The following is a 23,014-nucleotide window of genomic DNA, read 5'->3' on the forward strand; positions in this document are numbered from 1 at the left end:
TTAAATACAATTTAATTTAGTCATTCAATTCAAACATAACCCTCTATTCAGGTGGTCTTATTAGAGTGTTATATAAGTGTTATAATTATAGTGTGGATATAACAGAGCGCATATAGACTCATTCTCTGTCCTATGACAGTGTTGGAAAGTAACTGAGTAAATTTACTCAAGTATACTTTTTACTCCACTGCATGTATTTAATAACTTTAGTTTCTAGTTAATTCACAGATCCAGATTATTGATACAAAATGTAATCAACAATACATTATGATGTATTAGGATAACAATTTATTGATCTCTGGGGGCAAATTCATAAGTTATAGCTTTATATAAAGTAATTAAAATAATAACCCTATCTATATCAGCAGCATTAAAGTGATGGGCACATTAATGTATCGATTATAATATACAATAATCTGAAAATGGGCCTTTTGGCACTTCAGGTATATTTTAATGCTAATACCTTTGTACTTTTACTTAGCCTACACTGTGGTGCTAATTTTACTTAAAAGATCTGAGTAGGCCTACTTCTGTAACCACTGTGTAATTGTAATAAGGTAATTAAATCATGAGTCATCACACAATTACAACTGAAATTCACATGATGTTATCCATGATATGTGCAGTGATGAAGAAAATGTCTAATATTTGTTGTATTTTGTGATTGAGACCCCAGCCGGCAGAGAACCTTCCAGTTCAGATTAGGGTGGCTCTTTATGTCGACTTCACAATAATTGGAGTCAGTCGGACTTCTTGTTGGCTTTATAAATGAAAGGCAGTAGTGTTTCCTGCCGCTGTAACGGTGTCTTGAATCAACTAACAAGGCTGTCTTTATGTGAGAGCAGGGCGGGAGGGAGGCGCAGAGCTGCAGGGACCGGCGGACCCTGCACGGAGAGAGCGCTACTGTGAAGTTTACCACGTTAATAAACAGAACTTCCGCTCAAAACCCTTAAAATAAAACGCCATACATATACATAATTAAATTGATGACTGGTTATAGGCCTAGATCTAAACTTTCAAAGTTATCACAAGACTAACACAGATAATAAGGTCAGATCACCGTTAAAAAAAAAACATACTTAGAATTGATTTAAATAAACTTCATGACCTTTCCTAGTTTTATTAGAATTAATTGATTAAACATGGTTTTGATCTAATGACAACTTGACATGTTTCAAGTCCACTAAAATACTATCTAGTTAATATGCGTTGTAGGCCCTATCTGTGATTGTGTTCATAGTGTTGACATTAAGCTACTTTTTAGCAGCATGACCCCTCCTAAAATCCAAATAGGTAAGTATTTTTTGAGGATTGTAAACATTGACATATTGGCGCTAAATTACTTCCTCGTAGTTTGGTGTAAATGTCACAGACCCCACTGCTGTATTTGAAAAGGTAAAGCTACAGCTAGTAGTGAGTTAGCTTAGCATAAAGACAAGAAGTAGGGGCCTCTACTTCTTGTCTTTATGCAAAGCATGCCATTTTGAACTACAACCAGTAACGTCTATAAGTTAGTTATTTCCAGAGTCCCATTAAAGCCGCAAATGTTAGTTTTTTACGCTTGTTTAATCCATTTTTGTGTGCAGAGAGACAATAATGTGTTTTAGAGGGGCTGGATTTTGTTAGCAGTTCATTTTAGGCTAGAAATTCTAAGCTAACTTTAACGTTAAAATTATCGGAAGGGAAAGCGAAAAAGCGTAGCTAGGTAACGTTATCTATGTTCATAGTTATTCATAGTGTGCTCTGGGTCATAACGAAGCCCACTTAAAACAATTTAATTTGTTAAAATATATTTTAAACACTCTAAAATCTGGTAAAACTCCAGCATGGAACAGGCAGTCAAAATATATAGTTAAACCTCTGATATGGTTGACTTAACCAAGACAAAATGTATTTACGATTATGCAGCATTTCAGAATTGTATCTTGGTAAATTTATTTTATTTTGAAAGCAGCACCCCTCATGTTCCAGTGTTCGTCTGCCTCTCTTCGGCAGGCTTCACGCTATTTGGCGGTACAAGCGCTCACACCCGCTCATGCACTCGCATGTGTCGGTTGCAAACCGGTGGAGGGCTGCAGGGACGGGACAGCAGCACCGGGACAAAAACAAAGCCTCCCCGCAGGATGGACTGAAGCAACGACTGCTGGAACTAGCTAGAGGTAAGTTGACCGGGTGAGAGTAGCCTACACTTTAACATTGTAAACTACAGATGTTGCAATGCCGATAGCCATAGTGTAAAACAGAATAAGTACATCTTAATAGTTCGCATCTGATGAGTTTACGGTGATCATTTTCACCCTGCTCATTGCTAACTTCGCTTTGCTGTATTTGCTGGAAATATCCAGCTATTTTTCATGAGCAATCATGAAAAAACAGCTACTAATTGTAAAAATCAAGTCATCTTTTCCATAATGCACTTTATGAACATACTTTGACTATGAAAGAGTCAACTGTGTGGATACAAGTTTTTGTTACATAGGCCTATTAAATATAAATGAAACAGTCCTTATTGTCAATGATGATGATGAAAGACCCTTCAGGTTATTAATCTGTGAGTCATGTTTTAGGTCACTTGAAAGCAAAATCACATGGAGGAATTAAAAAAAACAAAAACGCCCACAATAATTTCTGGTGGGTAGACCCACATAATAAAATTACATGCACTCAGTGAAAGTGCAGGCTTCCTTTCAACATCTCTCTCTCTCTCTCTCTCTCTCTCTCTCTCTCTCTCTCTCTCTCTCTCTCTCACACACACACACACACACACACACACATACACCTATCCCTACACACACACACACACACACACACACACACACACACACACACACAGTATGCAGCATACTGAGAGAGCTGGAGGTTTTATCAGGAAAATGGTTCTAATCCTGCTTAGTGCATTCACTAACAGGCACCTAGCACGCAGAAATATTTGGTTTGCAAGCTGGCAGAGTTGTTTTTTTCATATCGGAAGAATGAAACTGGAGATTATGTGGGATTTGAGGTTGTTTAGCAAGCAGAGAAGAGAAAGACTGGAGAGTGTACACAAAGTATGCTGAGGGTAAATAACTGTATGATGTGATACTTGATGACATATATGTGCTTTCTGTGCCTGGAAGATAAAGTTGCCCCATTTCATTTGATGCTGTGTGTGTGTGTGTGTGTGTGTGTGTGTGTGTGTGTGTTTATTCCTTTTTAATGACTCTGGGAGTGTGTGTGTGTTTCATAGATCAGATAACTAGAATCTTCCAGGACATGTTAATGGCGCTGATGTAACGTCCCTGCAGCGTATTGACAAAGTACCTCTGATGATATTACAGTTGCCCTTGCTCAGTTAGATAATGCTGGTTTATACAAATCAATTAAATTGAATGGAAAGCTTATGAATGGCACTGAAGGGTGTATTTCCTCTAGGGCTGACTGTTAGTTGCCCCACATAAACCACTATAAATGATCAACAGCAGAGGGTGAAGAACACCACACGCTATGCACCTTTGCATCCAAAGACACCACAGTTGAGAAATGCCACAGTTCAGCCTGGTAGTAACGTCTGTGTGGCAGTTAACTGTCCAGGGAGAAGAGGGAAGTAATGAGCTCTGGCCATGACTGAACTTGGCTCACACTTGTTAACATCTTTCACAACTCATTTGCCAAACATTTCCGTCGGATAATGTTGCACAAGTGGCAAGAATATTGCAAAGGTGATGATGTGCAGTTATGATGGTGTGTTGCAGGTGAATAGCTGAAATACACAGATGTGATTTGTGGACACAACAAATCATTTTTGTTGTGTAAATCTCAATTTGTCTGCTCACTTGCTATCCCTATTGTCAGCTCTTCATACATTTCCACTTGTAAAATCAGTGTCATCTACTGTGAAGCATGCGGCACAGGGAGTGTCTTACTATACAAACTAAGATTTATTATAGTGCACCATGATTACGCAGAGATGAGCTGTGCCCTATCAGAATTGTATTGTGGTTTTTCATTGTGTTCTACCGAACGAGGGAGTACCCACTAATTTCCCCTTTCTGCACAGACACACATCTGTATTTTTGACTCCTACAGGCACTAAAATCAATGTTTCTATTTTAGATAGAAATCTGAGTAACTGTTGATGGCTGACAGAAAATACTTCTGTTTTAAAATGCTAACGAAGCACTTCTCCATATTGTTGGTAAGAGACAGATACAGAGTTTTAAAGCTGATACCGCTATCCACTTCTTCTCATCGGCTAACACAGTGGTTCCCAACCTTTTTTCCTTGGCGCCCCCCCACTTATGTCTAAGAAAAGCTTTTTTTTTTTTACCTCAACTTCAAACCAGATAAAGACTTGCGCACCCCCTGTGATCTTTGCCGCCCCCCTAAGGGGTGCCCGGACCCCAGGTTTGGAACCACTGGGCTAACATATACACCCATATATCCGCGATGAGCTTAAAATCTGACATAGAATGTGTAGCCCAACCAACAATATATAGTAATAGTCTTTTTTTTAACCTTAACACATAACATAGACAAACATTTTTGTTAAGAATCCCTTAAAGAGACAGTTAAATGAAAAATTGTAATCCTGTGTTCCTGCATTAAATATGTTAAGAAATTAATATATTTTGGAGTATTTTTATATCAAAATCCTTCTCTTTTCCCTTCCTGTAAAACAAAAATGAAATGTACTTTGGGTGGTGACTAGCAAACCCGTATACGGCCTGCACATTTTTTTTTTCATTTGTTCCATTTCTGGCTTTATCTTTTCACTTAAAACATGTTTTTGTCAATGAACACATACAGTAGCATTAGGGTGGCAATTGACAATTATAATCATTATGATAAATTGTCTATAACATGTCAGAAAATGGTGAAAAAATATCTTCAGATGAATAGTTGCAGATTGTCTCTCACATCTGTCTGTCTGTCTATCTATCTATTGTGCTCTACATTGGCTGCAATGCAATGACCCATTTTCCCCATGGGGCCCATTAAAGTTTCATCTGATACCATCTAACCTAACTGAAGAAATGGGAACACTTTGAGGACCAACAGAGAGAAGAGGAGGAGGAGGAGGAGGAGGAGGAGGAGGAGGAGGGGGAGGGTGGTGAATGTTAACACAGGCCACTTGTAGTGAAGTAGAGGAGTGTAATGTGGGGTTTTTTAAGGGCTCTCCAGATGGCACGTCGACAGGCAGGTTCCGGGGAAACCGGCCCCTAATGAATGGGAGGGAAAATCACCTGAGGGGACAAGAGACATCAAAGAACCTTTCACTGCTTCACTCTTCTCCTCCCACATGCTCACTTTATACTGACTTGTTCGTTTTCTCCTCTCCCACCATGTATCTGATCAACTTGCTTAACAGTTCCCCAAGTAATCTGTGGGCATATAGCTCTCACCAGCCTCATTTTTCCACTCATTTTTTAATTTATCTTAATTAATCTCTCCTCTCATTTCTTCTTCCCTCCTCTCCTAGCCTACACCCCTAGAGGTCATTCCTCATTTTTACAGTGAGATAGCTTCAGGGCAGGTTCAGACAGAGCTGTCTGAGAAGAAGCCCTGACATTCACTGAGGCCAACATGCACATAAACGCGTTAACATCCTTGACCTGTAACAAATACACAACCCACCAGAGGCTGTAGGAAGACAGGATAGAGACATGTAGACAGACAGTATGGTACAGATTTTAAACATGCATGGTTCTGTGGTTTATCAGGTTGTTTGTAATGGTCACTGACGCCACTTAAGCCTATTTCTTGCTTAAAATGTTTTCAGAAACACGTTTCGGTGAACTATTTTAGTACAATATGAGATCGTATTCTGAACAAGCCGCCATGACAGTCTGGCTTTGAATTTCCGGAGAAACCAGACCCATGTGACGCGTTCGTCCTATCAGCTGCCGGTTTTCATTTTTGGGGGCGACAATACAGATTAGCGCCGCCTGCTGTTATGGATAGAGATGCTCCGATACTGCCTAAAACGCTGGTATCGGTATCGGGAAATACTGGAGTTTATGCACCGATCCGATACCACGTAATAAAGCCCTAAAGAAAATCTACGTTAAAGTAGTTTATTTATGTTCTTTTTCCGTTATAACTGACTGTCAAACTGCAGAATAAAAGAAAGTTCTACAGCATTAATTGTTTGTATTTGTTCACGTTTCACAAAGAGTTTAACCTGAGCCAGACAGACAACAAGATAGAAATATCACATCAATACAGGGATAGTAGTATACAATAGTTAAAACACTATAAAATATATGACACACTGGTATCGGATCGGTACTTGGTGTTGGCTGATACGCAAGTTCAGGTATCGGAATCGGTATCGGGAAGCAAAATATGGTATCGGGCCATCTCTAGTTATGGAGAGGTATTACAACTGCCTTTTCTGCCGAAGGTCGGCCGTCTGGTCGGTGTGTCTGGGCCTTTAGAGAGAGTGGATGTGTATAAGAGGAGGGTTTGTTTAAAGATTAATGCATCCATGCACTCTCATATAAACGAGTGCATGTTTGACTATTGGATGAGAAACTGTGAGTTCAAAGTTAAGGCAGAGTTGGCATTTTTAAAGGACAATAACAACGATGTTGCATGTTTTAGTCCTTTCCATAACAGCTAATCATTTTACACACTGTTGCAATTAAGAAAACTGAATGTACTTTGTTTTAGGCATTAATTGGTTTCCATTCATTACTGTACAATATGCTAATCTATTAGCAGTTTCTCTAAACTTGCTTTAGTTGGGTAATTTTTAACATCAAGTCTGCATTCGTTTTTGTCAAAGTTTGTGAGGTAACATGCAGACTCACTAGGTCTCAGATCACTCAACTCAATTAAAGGGGAACACCTTTAATTTGACATCAAGTTCAGTTTACTCATCATAGTTGAGTTCTTCTCAGCCTGTGGAAACAGGTGTATCATGTCTTTGGTGACTTTGGAGGAGCTATGTCATAAGTAGCCTATATAATGATGTCATCAGGGCTATCTCAGCTTGGGCTTAAAGACAGCATTTAAGACAAAAGGCCTGTGTTACAATCTTGGGGGCATGGAGTATGATAGACCTGGGAGTTTATCAGTCAGGGATGGTCTAACAAAGAAGCGTTATTGGTTGCATGATGTGAAATGTATGATTGAATGATTTTAGAGCTAGACTGCTTATAGGAACTAATAGTCAGGATATCTTAATTTATACAATAGCTGATGCAAGGGGTCAACGAGAGTCACGCCATACATACATACATGTAGGTATTGATTTATAGTTCAACATTGTATTTCTCTAATTAGCACCACAACTCTAGACAGATTCATAGTGCATGATCAGGCTGTCTCATGCTTTAATTGTTTGATTATGTGAAATAAAGTATGGCTGCAACTATGATTATTTTTCATTGTCGCTAAATCTGTCAATTATACATTGATTAGTTGTTTGGTCTTAAAATGTCAGAAAACGGGGGAAAATGTCAATCAGTGTTTTCCAAAGCCCTCAAAACATCTTGTTTTGTGTACAACTCAAAGATATTCAATATACTGCCATAGAGGAGTGAAGAAACTATAACTTATTAACTATAAGAAAATATTCACATTTAAGAAACTGTAATTTTTTTTTTTTTTTTTTTTTTTTTTAAACGACTCAAACCGATTAATTGATAATCAAAATAGTTGACAACTAATCGATTCATCTTTGCAGTTCTTATATCTGAATATGAAACAATTCCATGCAGTTGTCGTATTTGTGTTGTTTTGTTCGCTGTGTTAGCTGTTAGCAGTGCAGAGATCGCACTGAGCAGAAGGTTTGCAGTGGAAATGACTTGATGTATGCACAACTATAAATCCTTGCTTATTTAAAATTTTCTCTCTCAAGTGCGACACTAAATCAATGGAGTGCCCCTTTTAAACTGATTAACCTTGCAATGATTATCTAACTTTGGCCAAGCGTAATGGAGATTGGGTGTGATGGATTACACAACTCAAAACATTTTAACTCAAATTTGTATGAGTGTGCTATTAGCTTTTTATTGCAGAATGGAAAACTCCCAGGAACAGAATATAGATAAAATAGTTAAACACACTTGAGCGCGAATATGGAAATATAAAGTAGAATTTGCAGTTAAAGAGCTAAAACATGCAAGCAGATGTACAGTATATTCTCTGTGGTTTGTGGCCCTGTGGTCTGCAATTTCTCTCTCTTCCACACACACTCAGGCACACACTTACATCCTCTCAATCAATGTATCTACAAAGTGTGTATGCCTTTGAAGAGAACATACTCCATGGTTTCAGCACATACATTATTCTTTATATCTTGAATATATTAAATACCAGCAGAGCACAGAGAGAATGAGCTCTTTAAATCCGACAGCAGGGCTGAGATGCTACATTTGTCATGATGAGAGGGTCACAAGGTTGCTTCTCAAATGCCTTAGACATTTAAAAGGTTGACCTGTGTAGGCTGTAGTACAGAGAGGAGCACACACACACACACACACACACACACACACACACACACACACACACACACACACACACACACACACACACACAGATACCCTGTCATCTGTGTGTGAATTCTGCTGTACTAGTGTAACTGACAACCACAAATGAGGCAGAGGGCTGAGAAGAAGAAATTCATTCTTTTTATTTTCTGACGGCAAACTGCTGCAGTTCCACACCCTTTTTTTCCTTATTTTTACAAAGATAAATACAGCACTGTTGACAGGCGTTAAGAAGTTAACATTAATATTCTTTCTGCAAATGTAACCGATATACACATACACATATTGCCACTTAGATACACACTAATTGAAGCACACACAATCACACAAATGCCCCATGGGCAGGAAGCTGCAGCAGGATGGGAGGAAGTGATTTTGGAGGCTGAACCAGATGCTGCAGAGCTCTGTTTTGGAAAAACATCCCTGGCCACCAAACACTCAATCATTCTCTTTCTCCCCTCTCTTTTTATCTTCTTTATGACAGCCTGATCATTTATTTCATCTCTCTCTGACCATCTCCCACTCTCGTTTTGCATCTCTGTTTCTATTTCTAGCAGAGAGAATGAAATATGTGATAAGGAGGGAAACACATTTATCAGTTATGTCGTCTCAGGAAGTGAGGAAATGTGTCCCCTGCCTTTTTTCTCTGTTGGTAAACAACCCTGACAGTGTTTATGTTGCATGTAGATTTATTAGTTCTGTTATGCAAAGAGGATTTTGGCAGTTCCAGGAGATCTTTGTTAGAGGATGTGCCAGAACAGTTAAGGTTGAAACAAACACCAGGAAACAGTAATCAGGTGCTGATCCTGTCAGGCACAGAGTTAGAGAGGGAAGTCACTGCTGCAAAAAACAAGAACTGTTAGATTTGATAACAGTTTCAGCCTAACCATTTCGAGGACATACTGTTAACGGTTCAATGTGTGGGAATTTCTCCCATCTAGTGTTGAGATCATATATCGCAATCAACTCTCTCGCGCCACGCAGTTCAAAGTACGTATTACAGCTATGGTAGCCTTCATGCTTCAAAAAGCTGTTCTCTTGCTCTTTTCAATATCCTTTTTCTTTTTCTGGGTGAAGAAGAAGACTCCTGTTCCTGAAATTTGGATTGAATACGTGTGGTCCTCCATGTTTCCTTCTTCAAACTTGCCGGGGCCGGGAAGCTACGATACCCATTAGCAGCATTAGCAGCACCTGTGAGTTTCTCATGTGACAGTGAATACGCGAAAAGCGGAGCACTATGTCCTGTATGTCCCTTACCTAATGTATTTCAAGATGGCACATGAATAGGGAGCATCTACTCCAGTTCATGCAAGTGCAAATGTAAAATTTCAAGCCAAAAGGAATACTTGGAATTGATGGTGGTGATAAATAGTAATAAAAATGACAAGTTTGTGAATGGGCAACATAGATTTTGATAATGAACAACTAAAAACGTTTCACACTGGACCTTTAATACTGGGTGGAATTACTGGAAGTTTTGACGTCTTTGGTTCTTGTGTGAAGCTTAAGTTTCTCATCAACAAAGTTTTCTGTGTAATATTCAGATGACAAATAATAATAAATTGTTGCTCAAGTTACAGGAAAGGTCAGGGAATCACCAAAGTAATTGGTTTCATCCCCTGGGAACCATGAATATTTGTACAAAAGGTTAAGGCCATCCCTAGAGTGACATCTTCATGGCTGAAACAACCAAGGAACACTAAGGAAACTGTAAAGTTTAAAGGGAAATACATTGCATTCCTTTTATGGATTTCTTAACTATTTCTAATATAATAATACTTGTTTTACACAATGTGTGAAGGAAATATAAACGTCACATAGCAAATATTATTTCAGGAAATACTTTAAAGTTAAGCATTATATGGGCACATACGGTAACACAAAGCAGGAAATTACAGACGCCTGTTTCGACATCGCACCACCCATAAAATCAAACATGATTATTTAGCTGCCAGTGTTCCTGTGCTGCAGCCATGCCTATCCCCACGGGGAGTCAAATAGCCAGGACTGAATCAACTCATTCATTCCTGGTGAGACTCAGTAGTTTGACTTTGACTCTCTGCACATAAATCTCAGTCACACCAGCCACTTTACAGTGATGAATCTTTCTCCTGGAACGTAACAACAGGGATTGACTGCTTTGCCACCGAGGGTCTGTACCGCTATTGTGTTTGTGATGCATTTGGCAATTGTTTCTAAAAGTAACACGCCTCAGCAAGAAATACAGCGCTGTCAGATACAGATATGCATTGTTGTTTCAGTATCATGTATTACATAAACATTTTATAGCCTATGTTTCATATAAGTGCTGAAAATATTTGTCAATAAGTTAATCAACAGTAAAAAATTTACATGAATCATTTTAATTGTTTAAAGGAATAGTTCCTTATTTTGGGAAATAACCTTATTTGTTTTTGTACAGATTAAATTTAGTAGATAATAGTAATTTAATAGATTTGTCTTGTGATTGGTGATTGTCTGAAGATAAGCATGTTGTTCTACTCCAAGCTTACTGTTAAGTCTAGATAAAAATGCAAAAAAGTGCATTTGTTGCTCAATAGAGAGGCAAGTTGACCTTTACATTGTCATAACTAAGTGCATGCTTTATTTTGTTTGAGTGGTTTATGATTCACTGGCATCAGTGCCAATGTGCAGTTTGTTGCGGGAAGTCATGAAACCAGGAAAGTCAAAGTCATCTGGGAGAAGTGATGTCATTATTTAAGGATTCCCAGCTTGTGATCACATGGATACAAGACTAACGAGAGCTGCTTGTGAACTAACCAAAGAAAGTTAATAAACTGCCACCACACCATTAATGGGATGACGTATTTATGGGCTCATAGAATGACATCGTTAGGATTGTCCTGTAATTTGAAAGGATGATACTCCATCACAGATGCCATATTTTGCTCTCCAGCTCTCTCACTCACCCACTCTCCCCTCCGAGCACCCTCTCCTCAAACATTCCCTAAGTCGGCAGTGGAGGTACTTCTGGAGAGACGCCCTGTCTCTCCTGATTCAGCCGTCTGTTAGAGCACAGTCCAGTATTCACTCCTGCCACATACTAATCCTTTCATTAGCCCTGTCAAAGAGCTGTCTGTGTGGGGAGTCAAGAGAGGCCGAGAATGATGCACAGAGATACATTTACAGATACATACTGTAACTCAAACACTGAAACACCTTCCCACAAAAACACATACACATGTATATATACTGTATATATATTTATATATGCATACTCAAGACTCACATTCACCTTTTCTGTACTGGTGTAGGATATAAGTCAGAATCGACTCTCTTATATTATAATTTTGGCAATATTTGATCACATCATGATGATTGAGCTTGGGACCCCTTAAAATGAAGCAATGACCACTTTTTTTTTAATCTTGGGTTGATTAATTTTAAGGATTGTTAGAGGCCTGAAGAAATTAAAGTCATTCACCAGAAAAAAAAGCAAGAGTTAGAGGAGTAGATTGATTCTACTCTCACGTCTATACACTAAATAGTAACAAAATCCATAATGTTTTTGTACAAACAGTCTTAGGCAGTGTCCTCATTGAGGATCCTAGTGGTCTGAGGGTCTCAGTGCTGGCCTGGTGTACCTGGAACCTTCTACCTGACCTCAACAGGGAGAAAGGGCTGTTACCTGAGTGGTTTGGATCTTTTAATGATTCTCCTAGCCTTTTTCTTGCAGCCCCATGTTCAACCCTTGTGGTGTCTTCCCGACCAGGCAACTTTTTGTTTTTCTGGGTTAAAAGGTCAAACTTTTTTTCAATGCTCTTTTATGGCATTTTTGTCGCTTTTCCCAATGTTTTTGTCACCTTTTTCGACATTTTTGAAGCCTTTCCCGACTTTTTTGTCACTTTTTTCCACATTTATTGTAACTTCTTTCGATTTTTCTGTCCATCTTTTTCTGCACTTTTTTGTTGTTGACGTTTTTGTGGTTTTTTCCGGCGTTTTTGAAGCAGTCTCTGCCTTGCCTTTCTCACTACTGAGTCAGTATGCAGGTACATATATATATATATATATACAGTACACAGATGTATGGATATGTCCCAGTTTCCACTGAACACACTGATTATAGTGACTCACAATAACACTGTCATCTGTACACTTTTAAGCACACTCTTTCACTCTGCCTCATTTTCTCACACATCAGTGACATTGTTTTCGAGAAGCTGCAGTCCTGAAGGAATGCTTAGTTTGGTGAATGCAGTTAAACTCTTTTTGCCATCCTAAAGTAACATGTCAAAGTGGCCTGGCATGTTTCTGACTTTTAAATGACACAAGTAACCTTGATGGGATGGAGTTTGGTGGAGGTCAAAATGTTAAGAATAATTTCTGTTTTCTCTGCAGGAAAACAACATGGGGAAACCACCGCTCACCACAGAGGCTTTCTCATGAAACATAGCATTTTCCGCCACACTGCTTCATCCGGGCTGATGCGAAAAGGACGTTATGACCTGACTGAGGGAGTCAGCGAACAGATGAGTCACATATGAGTGATAGCTGATGTAACATTGTTTGGGCCTGAGTCTTCTTGCTGACCATGGAGCTAACTGGAGCAACAGAAAGGGAAAAAGTGTTTTTTCTCATACGTTCACCCTGCCAATGACAAAACAAATTACAATCTCAGGCAGTGGAGACGCGATGACCTACTTCAGATGAAATGACCTCATACTGATAAGTGGCTGGCCTTCTCATTGGGTGATGGAAAATAATCACAAATGGACTCTTATCATCAAGGCTGGAGTGTGTGAGGTTACATGATATTTCCGTGTGTGTGTGTGTGTGTGTGTATGTTTAACACAGAGGAGTGAGTTTTGATGCTACATGCAGCAATGTTGCGGCGTGGACTGCTAGCTTGGGTCTCCCGGGTTGGAGGCGTGCTGGTGCTCCTCTGCTGCTCCCTGTCGCTCCTTTATGTGATGACCTGCAGCCCCCCCCACTCTGATGGCCCTCCGCTGAGCCATGCTGGACCCAACCACCCCGGCCTAGGGGGCACGGGGCCGGGGATTGGAGCAGGCGTCGGTGGGACGGGAGGAGCCCGAGCTCCTCAAAGCGGTGGACAGCCCGGTGTTAAATCTTATCAGGCGCTCCTCCAAGAGCGCGAGGAGCAGCATCGCCTCCACATCTCCTCCTTGAAGAAGCAGATAGCTCAGCTCAAGGAGGCTTTGCAGGAGCGTAGCCAGCAGCTGAAAGGAGTGCAGGAGAGCCTGAAGAGAGCTGCTGGGGGCCCAGCAGAGGGACAGGAAGCCGGGGCTGTGTCCCACGGAGGCGGTCTCGGGGAGGCTCAGGGAGCCAAGAGCCAGCAGGCGGACCTCCAGGAGTTCCTGCGGAGCCAGCTGTCAAAGGCAGAGGTGACCGCAGGCACCAGGCTGCCCAGCGAGTATGCGGTGGTGCCCTTTGAGAGTTTCACCTTGCAGAGGGTGTACCAGCTGGAGATGGGGCTGACGCGTCACCCCGAGGAGAAGCCCGTGAGAAAGGATAAGAGAGAGGCGCTGGGGGAGGTGCTGGAGATGGCCCTGCACAGTCTCAACACGCCATCATCCCAGCAAGACAGCAGGGGCGCAGCGGAAAAAACTCAAACAAGCAAAGTGTTCACACCATCTGACTTCATAGAAGGTGAGAACACATCAAATGTCTCCAGGAAATTATGTTTATGACAAATTTGCAACAGTAAATATGTTTTGAAGGAAATACTGCTGCCTGGATTATTCGTTTTCTGTTAACATAATGAGGAAATGTTAATGCATCTCACAGGTATGGTTATGTTTGGGCACTTAATTCTCTGGTTTAATACAAAAAAGTCCACAGTAACTCGACGCATGAGACAGGTGCTTATTAACATTGAACTGAAACCACAATCTTTCCCTGACCAAAACTGCTTTTGTTGCATAAACTTAACCTAAAGGTGTAATCATCATAAGATCATCCTCAGCCAATCAGAGTACATGTTTGGATAAACAGATGGTTATGTTGGACTGCGCATAGCTCAGAGTCAAGTGCGTTAACGGCAACCTAACTCTTTCTGCCCTATAGATAATAGCAATTGTCACCACAACATAATTTGGAAAACAAATTAGTTCTATACAAACGTAATTTCTTGGACACATTTTTTTCTACATCCAAACACTATACTCCATTTTGTTCTTCTACCTTGGGTTACTTTGATCTTTTTTTGTACATGAATCCCTGGAAGGTCAGAAATATGTGAGTGTGTTTGTGTACAAGTACAAACAGGATATCCTCCTAATCCTAGTTCTGCTCAGCTCTGATCACAACCACAGGAAATGAACTCAGATGCTCCTCATTCACAGTGGAGCATCTCTTCAAGCGGGGTATTTGTGTGTGTGTGTGTGTGTGTGTGTGTGTGTGTGTGTGTGTGTGTGTGTGTGTGTTCTTTAAAGGTTACCACCTTCAGTGTGTAGTGGGTGGAGGTTATAAAGTGAGCAATAGGGGCACCTGGCTCGTAGGAAATGAGTCATAGGTCACTATACGGAGCTTGTGTGTGGTCCCATTTAATGTGTTTATCTAACAGTGATTTTAATGGATGTGCATACATTTGTGCGTCTCTAGGTGTAAGCAACCTCCACAATTCCTCAACAAGACAGCAGGAGAGTGCAGCTTAGCTTTTAATGAAATAGCGACTCCCTCCTGCTCATATTTGTTTGCACTTATTGCTCTTTAATGTACTCAGACATTGATTTTTTTTGCACATTTTGAACAAGCTGTGATTTATCCAACCCTGCCGTCTAGACAAGTGAAAGACAGTCTAGATGGCCAGACTGACAAAAGCATCTTCAGGGTGCTTTCAGGGTTGCATTGGCAAGCTAGTGAGCTGAAACTGCACACAAATAGAGGAGGTATGCAAAAAGAACTTGTTAACCACTGAGTTCCGTCCTTAGTAAATGACAGAAAAGTGCAGTTAGACAGAAGGACAGAGACAGGAAGTGAAGTCTAAAGTGCCCAGCCCATTTACCAAAAGAAAGCTTATCGTGTCCCATCACAGGAAGCTGGCCAACAGGAAGAGCTTAATTCAAGATGCTATCAGACTGTACATCTTTGCCCACAGACATCTTTCTATTCTCTCTCTTCTTCTTTTTCTGACTTACTCTTCACTTTCTTCTTTATTTATTTTTATCTATCTGTCTGCTCTTTTTTCTGCCATCCAAGCTCTCTGATGTCTTTTTCCAGTGATTCCTCTTTCTCCCTGTCTTGTTTCTTTTTTTCCTCTGGTCTCACTTCTCACTTTCTGTACCCCATTTCCATTTTTCTTTCTACCCCCACTGACCCCAGTTGGTCAATTTGCAAGTAATAATCCTTGTAATAGCAGAGTAATTGAAAAACAATTTCTCTGGAGGAACATGCTGATGTAGGCCCGCAACTGCAACAAGAAAATGTGTCTCAGAATAGACTCTTTTTCAATGTGTGTGTGTGTGTGTGTGTGTGTGTGTGTGTGTGTGTTATAGGTTTATGTACAGTTATGACTTTTTTGCCCAGCAGCAGAGTGCATGGACAATGTCTTCTATGGCCTCATATGCCATTCTTCTTTCCCCACATATAACCTCAGTATCAGCCTATCACAGCCTGATGCTAAAAATGATGTTCCTTTTTTTCTTTTTAAGATCACAGAAATCCTTAGGGGATTTAAACAAAAGCCACACCCTGGAGAAAATAAGTAATACAACATCACTGCGACAAAGAAAGACACAGAGGAACTTCAGGCACAAAAACTTAAATCTGACATTAAAACTCACTTATGTACAACAAAAATACCGTCACATTGTTATTGCACTGGGTTACATTTACATCATTGTAAGTTAATATGTTGGTATATAATTTAATGTAAAATATTCTGTGTGTATATATATATATATATATATATATATATATATATATATATATATATATATAAATATATTGTGTGTGTGTATATATATATATACAGTATATATATATATATACACACACACACACACACAATATATTTCTTTCTCGAAGTTATTCAAAGTTGTTTATTTACGTTTTGTGAAATACACTTTCTTCCCAGGAATTAGATGAGAAAATTGATAACAAGCTATATCAAATAAGCTTCTTCTTTTATTAAACAAGATACTATTGGATATTACTGTTGTATATAAATACAGCTATTAATTATTACAAAAACATGCAGGGTCACCGGCACTAATATCAAAGTTATTTAAGTTTGTTTGCTCAGTAGTTCATATGTTTCTCCCATCAGGTATCACCCGCACAGAGAAGGACAAAGGGACGCTGTATGAGCTGAGCTTCAGAGGGGAGTCCAGTAATGAATTCAGGCGCCTGGTCCTCTTCCGTCCCTTTGGACCGCTGATGAAGGTGAAAAATGAGAGGGTGGACACAGCAAATGTCCCGATTAACATCATTGTCCCGCTGTCCAGACGCACGGACAAGTTCAAACACTTCATGCACAACTTCAGGTGAGACTGCGATTCAAACTTTTCTCAAAATTTAAATTTTGTTGTTCTGTTTCCAGACATTAATTACAAAGTCACACAAACAATGGGAAATAAACAAGAAGCACCGTAATTAATTATTTAATACGGTTTGTTGTGTCACACGTAACTAATTCAGGAAAATGTGACACTGTGTTGTTCAAACCCAGTTTCAAACCCAGTTTTACTTTTTAATTGGGGATCAGGCCGACAGGGACAAGAGGTGGGCGAGATAAGGGAAAGAAAATTAACATCAGAGAGACTGTTTTCCTTTTTTTTTTGAAGGAACATGTAATTAATATTTTGAAACCGCACATATAGTGTTATCAGTTAATTATTTTGGTGCTGGTGGGCATAATCAGAATGTAAACAAATCTGAGATATTTAAATGATTCAGACAAGAGCATAAATAAAGATGGCCTCACAGATCCCAGCCCACTTTTTATCAGTTGCAACATGACCACAGGATATTTAATTTTATACATCTAAAATTTTAATGCATAGTTAAAATGCTAATAAGCATCTCAAATATACCAGATTATATCACAAATAGATCCAGGCTAGTATGTGTATGTGATATAAACAATGAAGGATTTTTGATTAAAAAAAAAACTTTAAAGGGCTGATTATCTGCAAGGTGAAAATAAATATGAATGAATAACTACTGTCATTTGAAAAATCCTTTATATTTTAGCACACAAAACTGATCAGCTGACAGCAAAGTGTGCTTCACTCAGCTCGGCAGTCCATCACCATCAGTTGAGGAAACATCCTTCTTTATGTCTGTGAATTATTGGGCAGCCGCTGCTGCTTATCACAGCTCTTTTTACATGGTAAATCCTGCTTAGTAGCAGTGTTGCAGCCCATTAAAATGCCCCCCTGGGCAGACCAGCAGCATTTGATATACAGCATGGCAAGAAGTGTACTTACTTGAAAGAGTCGGCGAATTGCTGAGCAAACAGTTTACCCTTATCCATATTAAAGGTGTGTGTGTGTGTGTGTGTGTGTGTGTGTGTGTGTGTGTGTGTTTGTGTGTGTGTTTTGGAGGTGATAACAGTGAGTAACTGCGCATATTCTTCACATTTAGACTGGAAAATAACAGCATTTATGCTGCTATATTTCCAAAGTGCAGAATATAGAGATAAAATGTGAATTCACAAAAACATAAACAAACTGTTAACACTTGCAGACAGACACTCTGGAGTTTTAAAAGGCAAATATTGCTCTTACTGCATGATGAAATAATTATAGTGAAGAATGCCTCATCAGATCACAGAAAAAAATCTATTTACTTCGAATAATGGCATTAGAGAGAGGCTTTAACAAAACAGAATCTATAATGACAGTAAAAATCTTATTTTTCATGTCGACTCAGTATCCTCCTAGTCATTTGTAAGCATTTTGTGTTCCTCTACTAATGTGTTATGAGACATTTTTCCCAATGTGCTTCTGGGGAGAATCTCACAAATGTGTGTATGTGTCCCCAGTGGGAGAGGAGGTGAATTATCTTCAGCATGTGCTTGATATATTTGACATTTCTCCATCAAAGTGCCTGCAGGCATCTCCCACCTGGTCTCTCTTTTACTCAAGTTCAATCTCTCCCTGCTTTAACGTAGTGTCAGAATGAGGAGAGCCAGGATTATAACCAGGAATGACGATTTTTTTCATAAGAAATTTTTATGAATGAATTCATTCATTATTTAGTCTAGAAATGTGAAACAAGAACAATACAATCTCCCAGATCCAAAGGTGACATCTTTTTAAATGCATGTTTTGTCAAACTAACCCTAAGAGATCAAATTTGCAGTAATGTAACAGAGAGAAGCAGTAAATCATCATCAGTTTGAAAAGCTGTAACCTGGAAATGGAAAATCTTTGTGTTGTTGAGTGATTTAAGCAATTTATCATTATTATTTTATTTATTATCTAAATTTTAATTTTTAATCATTTCAGCACTTGAATGAAGGAAACCTTTTTTTAAAACCCTCATTTGATCACAGTGCTCTTCCTTCCTGCTCAGTTGTAGAACGCTTTCATCCATAATGTCCCTTCCTGTGTGTGTGTGTGTGTGTGTGTGTGTGTGTGTGTATATGTACAGGGAAGTCTGTGTGCATCAGGACGGCCGGGTCCATCTGACGGTGGTGTATTTTGGGAAAGAGCAGATGAGCGAAGTCCGCAGCACTCTTGAGAACACATCCAGGTGGGTTGGAAGCCCAGCCAAGATCAGATCTTTGGATTAGAGGCCAAACGCACAATATGGCAATTTATGTAGTGAAATTAACCCTGCCACAGTCACGCATATTTCCACACATACAGCAGAAACCTCTCTTCTTCTTCCATTTCTGATCTGTCTCTCTCTCTCTCTCTCTCTCTCTCTCTCTCATGACACACACATACACACACACACCTGCTGGCTCGGCGTCCTGCCACAGCTAGTCATCTGTCTGATGAATAATAGACCAGCGTGCCACCCACGCTGAGGAGCTGAGAGCCTCCAGCCAACACAGATAAATTACAGCGTGCCTGTGATCATCCCTGACTCACTCTCAAGCTCTCACATGGACCCCTCGACACCCACACCTCTGGAGACGATCGCTGCTGGCTGCTCAGAAGTCAGATCCACTGTGGACTGAGCCTCAGATTCCCCAAGGGGGTTGCTATGGTGACACTTGTCGATTTCCCGTCTCTCAAGGCTTTTCTGCGGCCTTGATACAGTCGTACTAGCTCTAGTATCACACAGCGTGTCTTTGTCCCTCTGTCTCTGACCAGCTGCTGTCGCTGAGGGGGGGAACTGTGAAGATGAAAAAGGCAGCGTTAAATACCTTTTGAAGTGAAGAAGACGGCAAAATTCAGAAAAGACAAACAGAAACATACAAGCATGTAATTGATTTTTAGTTTGGAAGAATTCTAAAAGAAGTGATTGCGAAGTATGTGAGAGAAAAGCGCACTGAATAAGGAAAACCTGTCGGGGCAAAAGTAAGTGGAGGTACAGTCAGTGTTGGATAAAGTACACTGTCCTAGCAGCGGTTCTGCCTTGAACTTTTTTATGCTTTTTTTAAGCTTCTCACTACCGAACAATGCATTCACCAGTTATGCAGCAGCTTATCTGGGTGTGAATCAGTGTCTGTAATCAGGACTGTGCTGTACTTTTCTTTTATCTGGCGTTCAGACTGTGCCTGAAATGAATGGGAATTCTCACTGTAAGATAACTACCTGTGGTTCCATTATCTTGGAGCCAGGCAGACACACAATACAGTATACGCACAGATAGGATCATAAACTGCATAATAGCACACAGACGACAATGCGTGCAATCGGGCTGCAACTGAGGATTTTTGTCTTTACTGAGTTATTTATTTTTTTATGAATAAATTATTGTTTAGTCTTTAAAGTGTCTGATGTGGTTGGACAGCATGTCCAACAAACTGATTATTTTCAAGCATAAACTGGCTCCTAGGCTCAGCAGTGCTTTGAGCTAATGCTAACAACAGCATGCTAACAGCTATATTGACATAAATCAAAGTATTGGACATTTTTAAATTTTAATCTGATGACGGCGCTAGAGGAAGTCAGGGGATCACCAAAGTCTGTCAAATGAGCATAAATATCTATACCCAATGTCATGTCAATACATCCAAATCCAATAAAAAACAAATAAATGTGGACCTGATGGTAGCGCTAGAGGATAAGGCAGGGGATTACAAAAGTCATTAGGATTTAAGCACAAACCAATCTTTGCATTTGTGAAGTTGTATTGAACCAAGTGGGGGGGTAATTTTACTTATATATAAATGATAAATGAATCAATTAGCACTACTGGCTTTTATCGACTAACCCATCTGTTACACTAATTGTCTAGGAAGTAGCGCACACATGCATGCAAATACTAACAAATGCTATTCAGTTTAACCTAAAATAATCCTAATTCCAATTTTGACCATATAAACCAAGTCCAAACCCTTAAATGAGGAGTTTAAGATTGGCCAAATGTCCTCACTTTGAATGTCTAAAAGTCAAATTATTTCACACCAAGATACAGTGCAAGTACACACACACACACACACACACACACAAACACACACACACACACAAACACAAGTCAATATCTGTTCCCAGCAGTGATGGCATCATTAGTGGCTGATCTGATTCTACACTGCCCTTCCTACAAATTAAATTCACCTGCGTCTGCTCCAAAACAACCTCTAGCTATTTGTCCTTTTTTTTTTCTTTTTTAAATCAGATGCAGTCACACTCCCTGCTTTTTAGTAGCACAGTGTCCCTGCTGAATTTCTTTCAAAAGAGCATTTATACAATCACCAGCTAAAGTGAACTACTTGAAGCTAATTTCTAACAAGATCTAAATTGTCCAGGATCTCAGCCAGCTTTCTAACCCCAATCAACCTCTCTTCAGTGATTAAATGAGCGTTTTTTTGCAGGTGCTAATTATTTTGGTGTATATATCAAAGGCCAAACCAGGTCTACTACTAACAAAAGCCACAAAAAAAAAACAGAATATAGGAGATAGAATAGCAACGCACTAGAAAAATCTGAGCATCAGTTTTCAAGCATTCTGCCAGACACTGGGGATATCGTTTAAAATAGATGGGATCAGCTGCTGAACTTTTCAGTATATTGCTTGCACATCCATACTTCAAAGCCTAAACTCAGGCTCTAACCATCGGGGGGCATGTAAGTTCCTGAGCCTTACATGCTCAAGAATTATGATCGAGAATGTGAGATAAAGCTGAAGAGATAGAGAAAAGACGGGGGGAGGTTGTGTGTAACGGAAGGAGAAGATTAAGCGATCTGTTTTAAAGAGATACCAGTCAATATGAAGTACTGTGTTTTAGATGCAAGGGAGAGACGATGGCTGAGAGGGAAACAGTGAGACAGTAAGTTAAAGGAGAGGTGTACAGATAAGATGGGAGAGAAAGTTGGAAAAAAAGTCAGTTTTTCCGAGAATGGAAGAAGAGCATGAACAAGGATATCAAAGTACGTTAAGATGAAAGAGAAGGATCGGAAATTTGAACAGACAAAGAAACGAAGGCTAAGATGATTCTGTCACTCATTCAGCTCCAACCTTTACCTCAACTTGTGTCAGCCTCTCCAATAAGCCTTTCATGTTATGGTGGCATTTCATTCAGTTCACAGACGGGTCGACAACTCTCTAAAGAGCCTCAGACAGCTCTGAGGAAGCGAGAAGATAATGTCCTGCAGAAGGTGAATGAGAGATTAAGATTGGATGAAATTATTAACAAATCATGGAGGAGTTTTGAAAGCTGTCCAATATATTTTTTTAAAGCGAGTCTTTACAAATCGGCAGTACCCAATTTTGCAAATTACTCACTGCTGATAACTCGTGTAGCTGTCTTGCCTGGGGGCTGAGCCTAGAGTGATCACAAGAATTTTAAATTTTTTATAGCTTGCACTTATACCTCTCCATTACATGCACAGCCTGCTGATTCCCCAGCTCACTGTAAAGCACTAGCTTTTATTTCTTCTTCTGCACAATAGCCCAGAAAGGATACACAGCCTCCCTGCTCTGTAAACAGCAGACAGGTGACAGACAAACAGGGGAAATTAGTTGCTTAAAATGTATATTATGTCATTAGAAATTCACAGATAGAAGAGAGTTGGCATTGTTGCATGTTGAAATGAATGTATGAGGCAAGAGACTTGACTTCATTTGCACAAACTTGAAAGTGTTTTACAGTATTTTGCCAAATAAAACTGATTAAAAAAAAATGCAGTGGTGCTACTAGAGGGCGTGAAATTCAAATGTCCAAGTATAAAACCCAATGTACAGCTGAGGCTAATGGGAATGTCATTGGTTTTGTATTTGGTCATAAAGCAAAATATTGGACACATTCTGACTAGAAGATGTCATTAGAGAAAAAAATGAAAGCTCAACAAAGTAAGAATAGTTCATCCTGATGGAAACATGAATGTCTGCACCAAATCCATCCAACAGTCATTTCACTCAAAACTACAAGCCAACTAGAGGATGGATACCCGGCCCGAGCCCGACGGTACCCAATGGAACCCGACGGGACCCAACGG

At 39.7% G+C, this 23,014-nt stretch overlaps 1 protein-coding gene across 1 annotated transcript in view; it reads left to right on the forward strand.

Annotated features, from left to right (window-relative positions):
- The first annotated feature begins 1,187 nt into the window (after positions 1 to 1,187).
- The window catches only part of csgalnact1a (chondroitin sulfate N-acetylgalactosaminyltransferase 1a), a 28,713-nt gene continuing 6,886 nt past the window's right edge, over positions 1,188 to 23,014 (forward strand). Inside the window, exons 1-5 of the mRNA XM_028602636.1 lie at positions 1,188 to 1,293; positions 1,996 to 2,159; positions 12,834 to 14,102; positions 16,723 to 16,939; positions 19,053 to 19,154. Of these exons, the coding sequence (XP_028458437.1) occupies positions 13,304 to 14,102; positions 16,723 to 16,939; positions 19,053 to 19,154 (1,118 nt within the window). The 5' untranslated portion in view covers positions 1,188 to 1,293; positions 1,996 to 2,159; positions 12,834 to 13,303. The remainder of the gene's footprint in view (positions 1,294 to 1,995; positions 2,160 to 12,833; positions 14,103 to 16,722; positions 16,940 to 19,052; positions 19,155 to 23,014) is intronic.

This window comes from Perca flavescens, chromosome 16, assembly GCF_004354835.1.
Source record: "Perca flavescens isolate YP-PL-M2 chromosome 16, PFLA_1.0, whole genome shotgun sequence".
NCBI classification, from domain to species: Eukaryota; Metazoa; Chordata; class Actinopteri; order Perciformes; family Percidae; genus Perca; species Perca flavescens.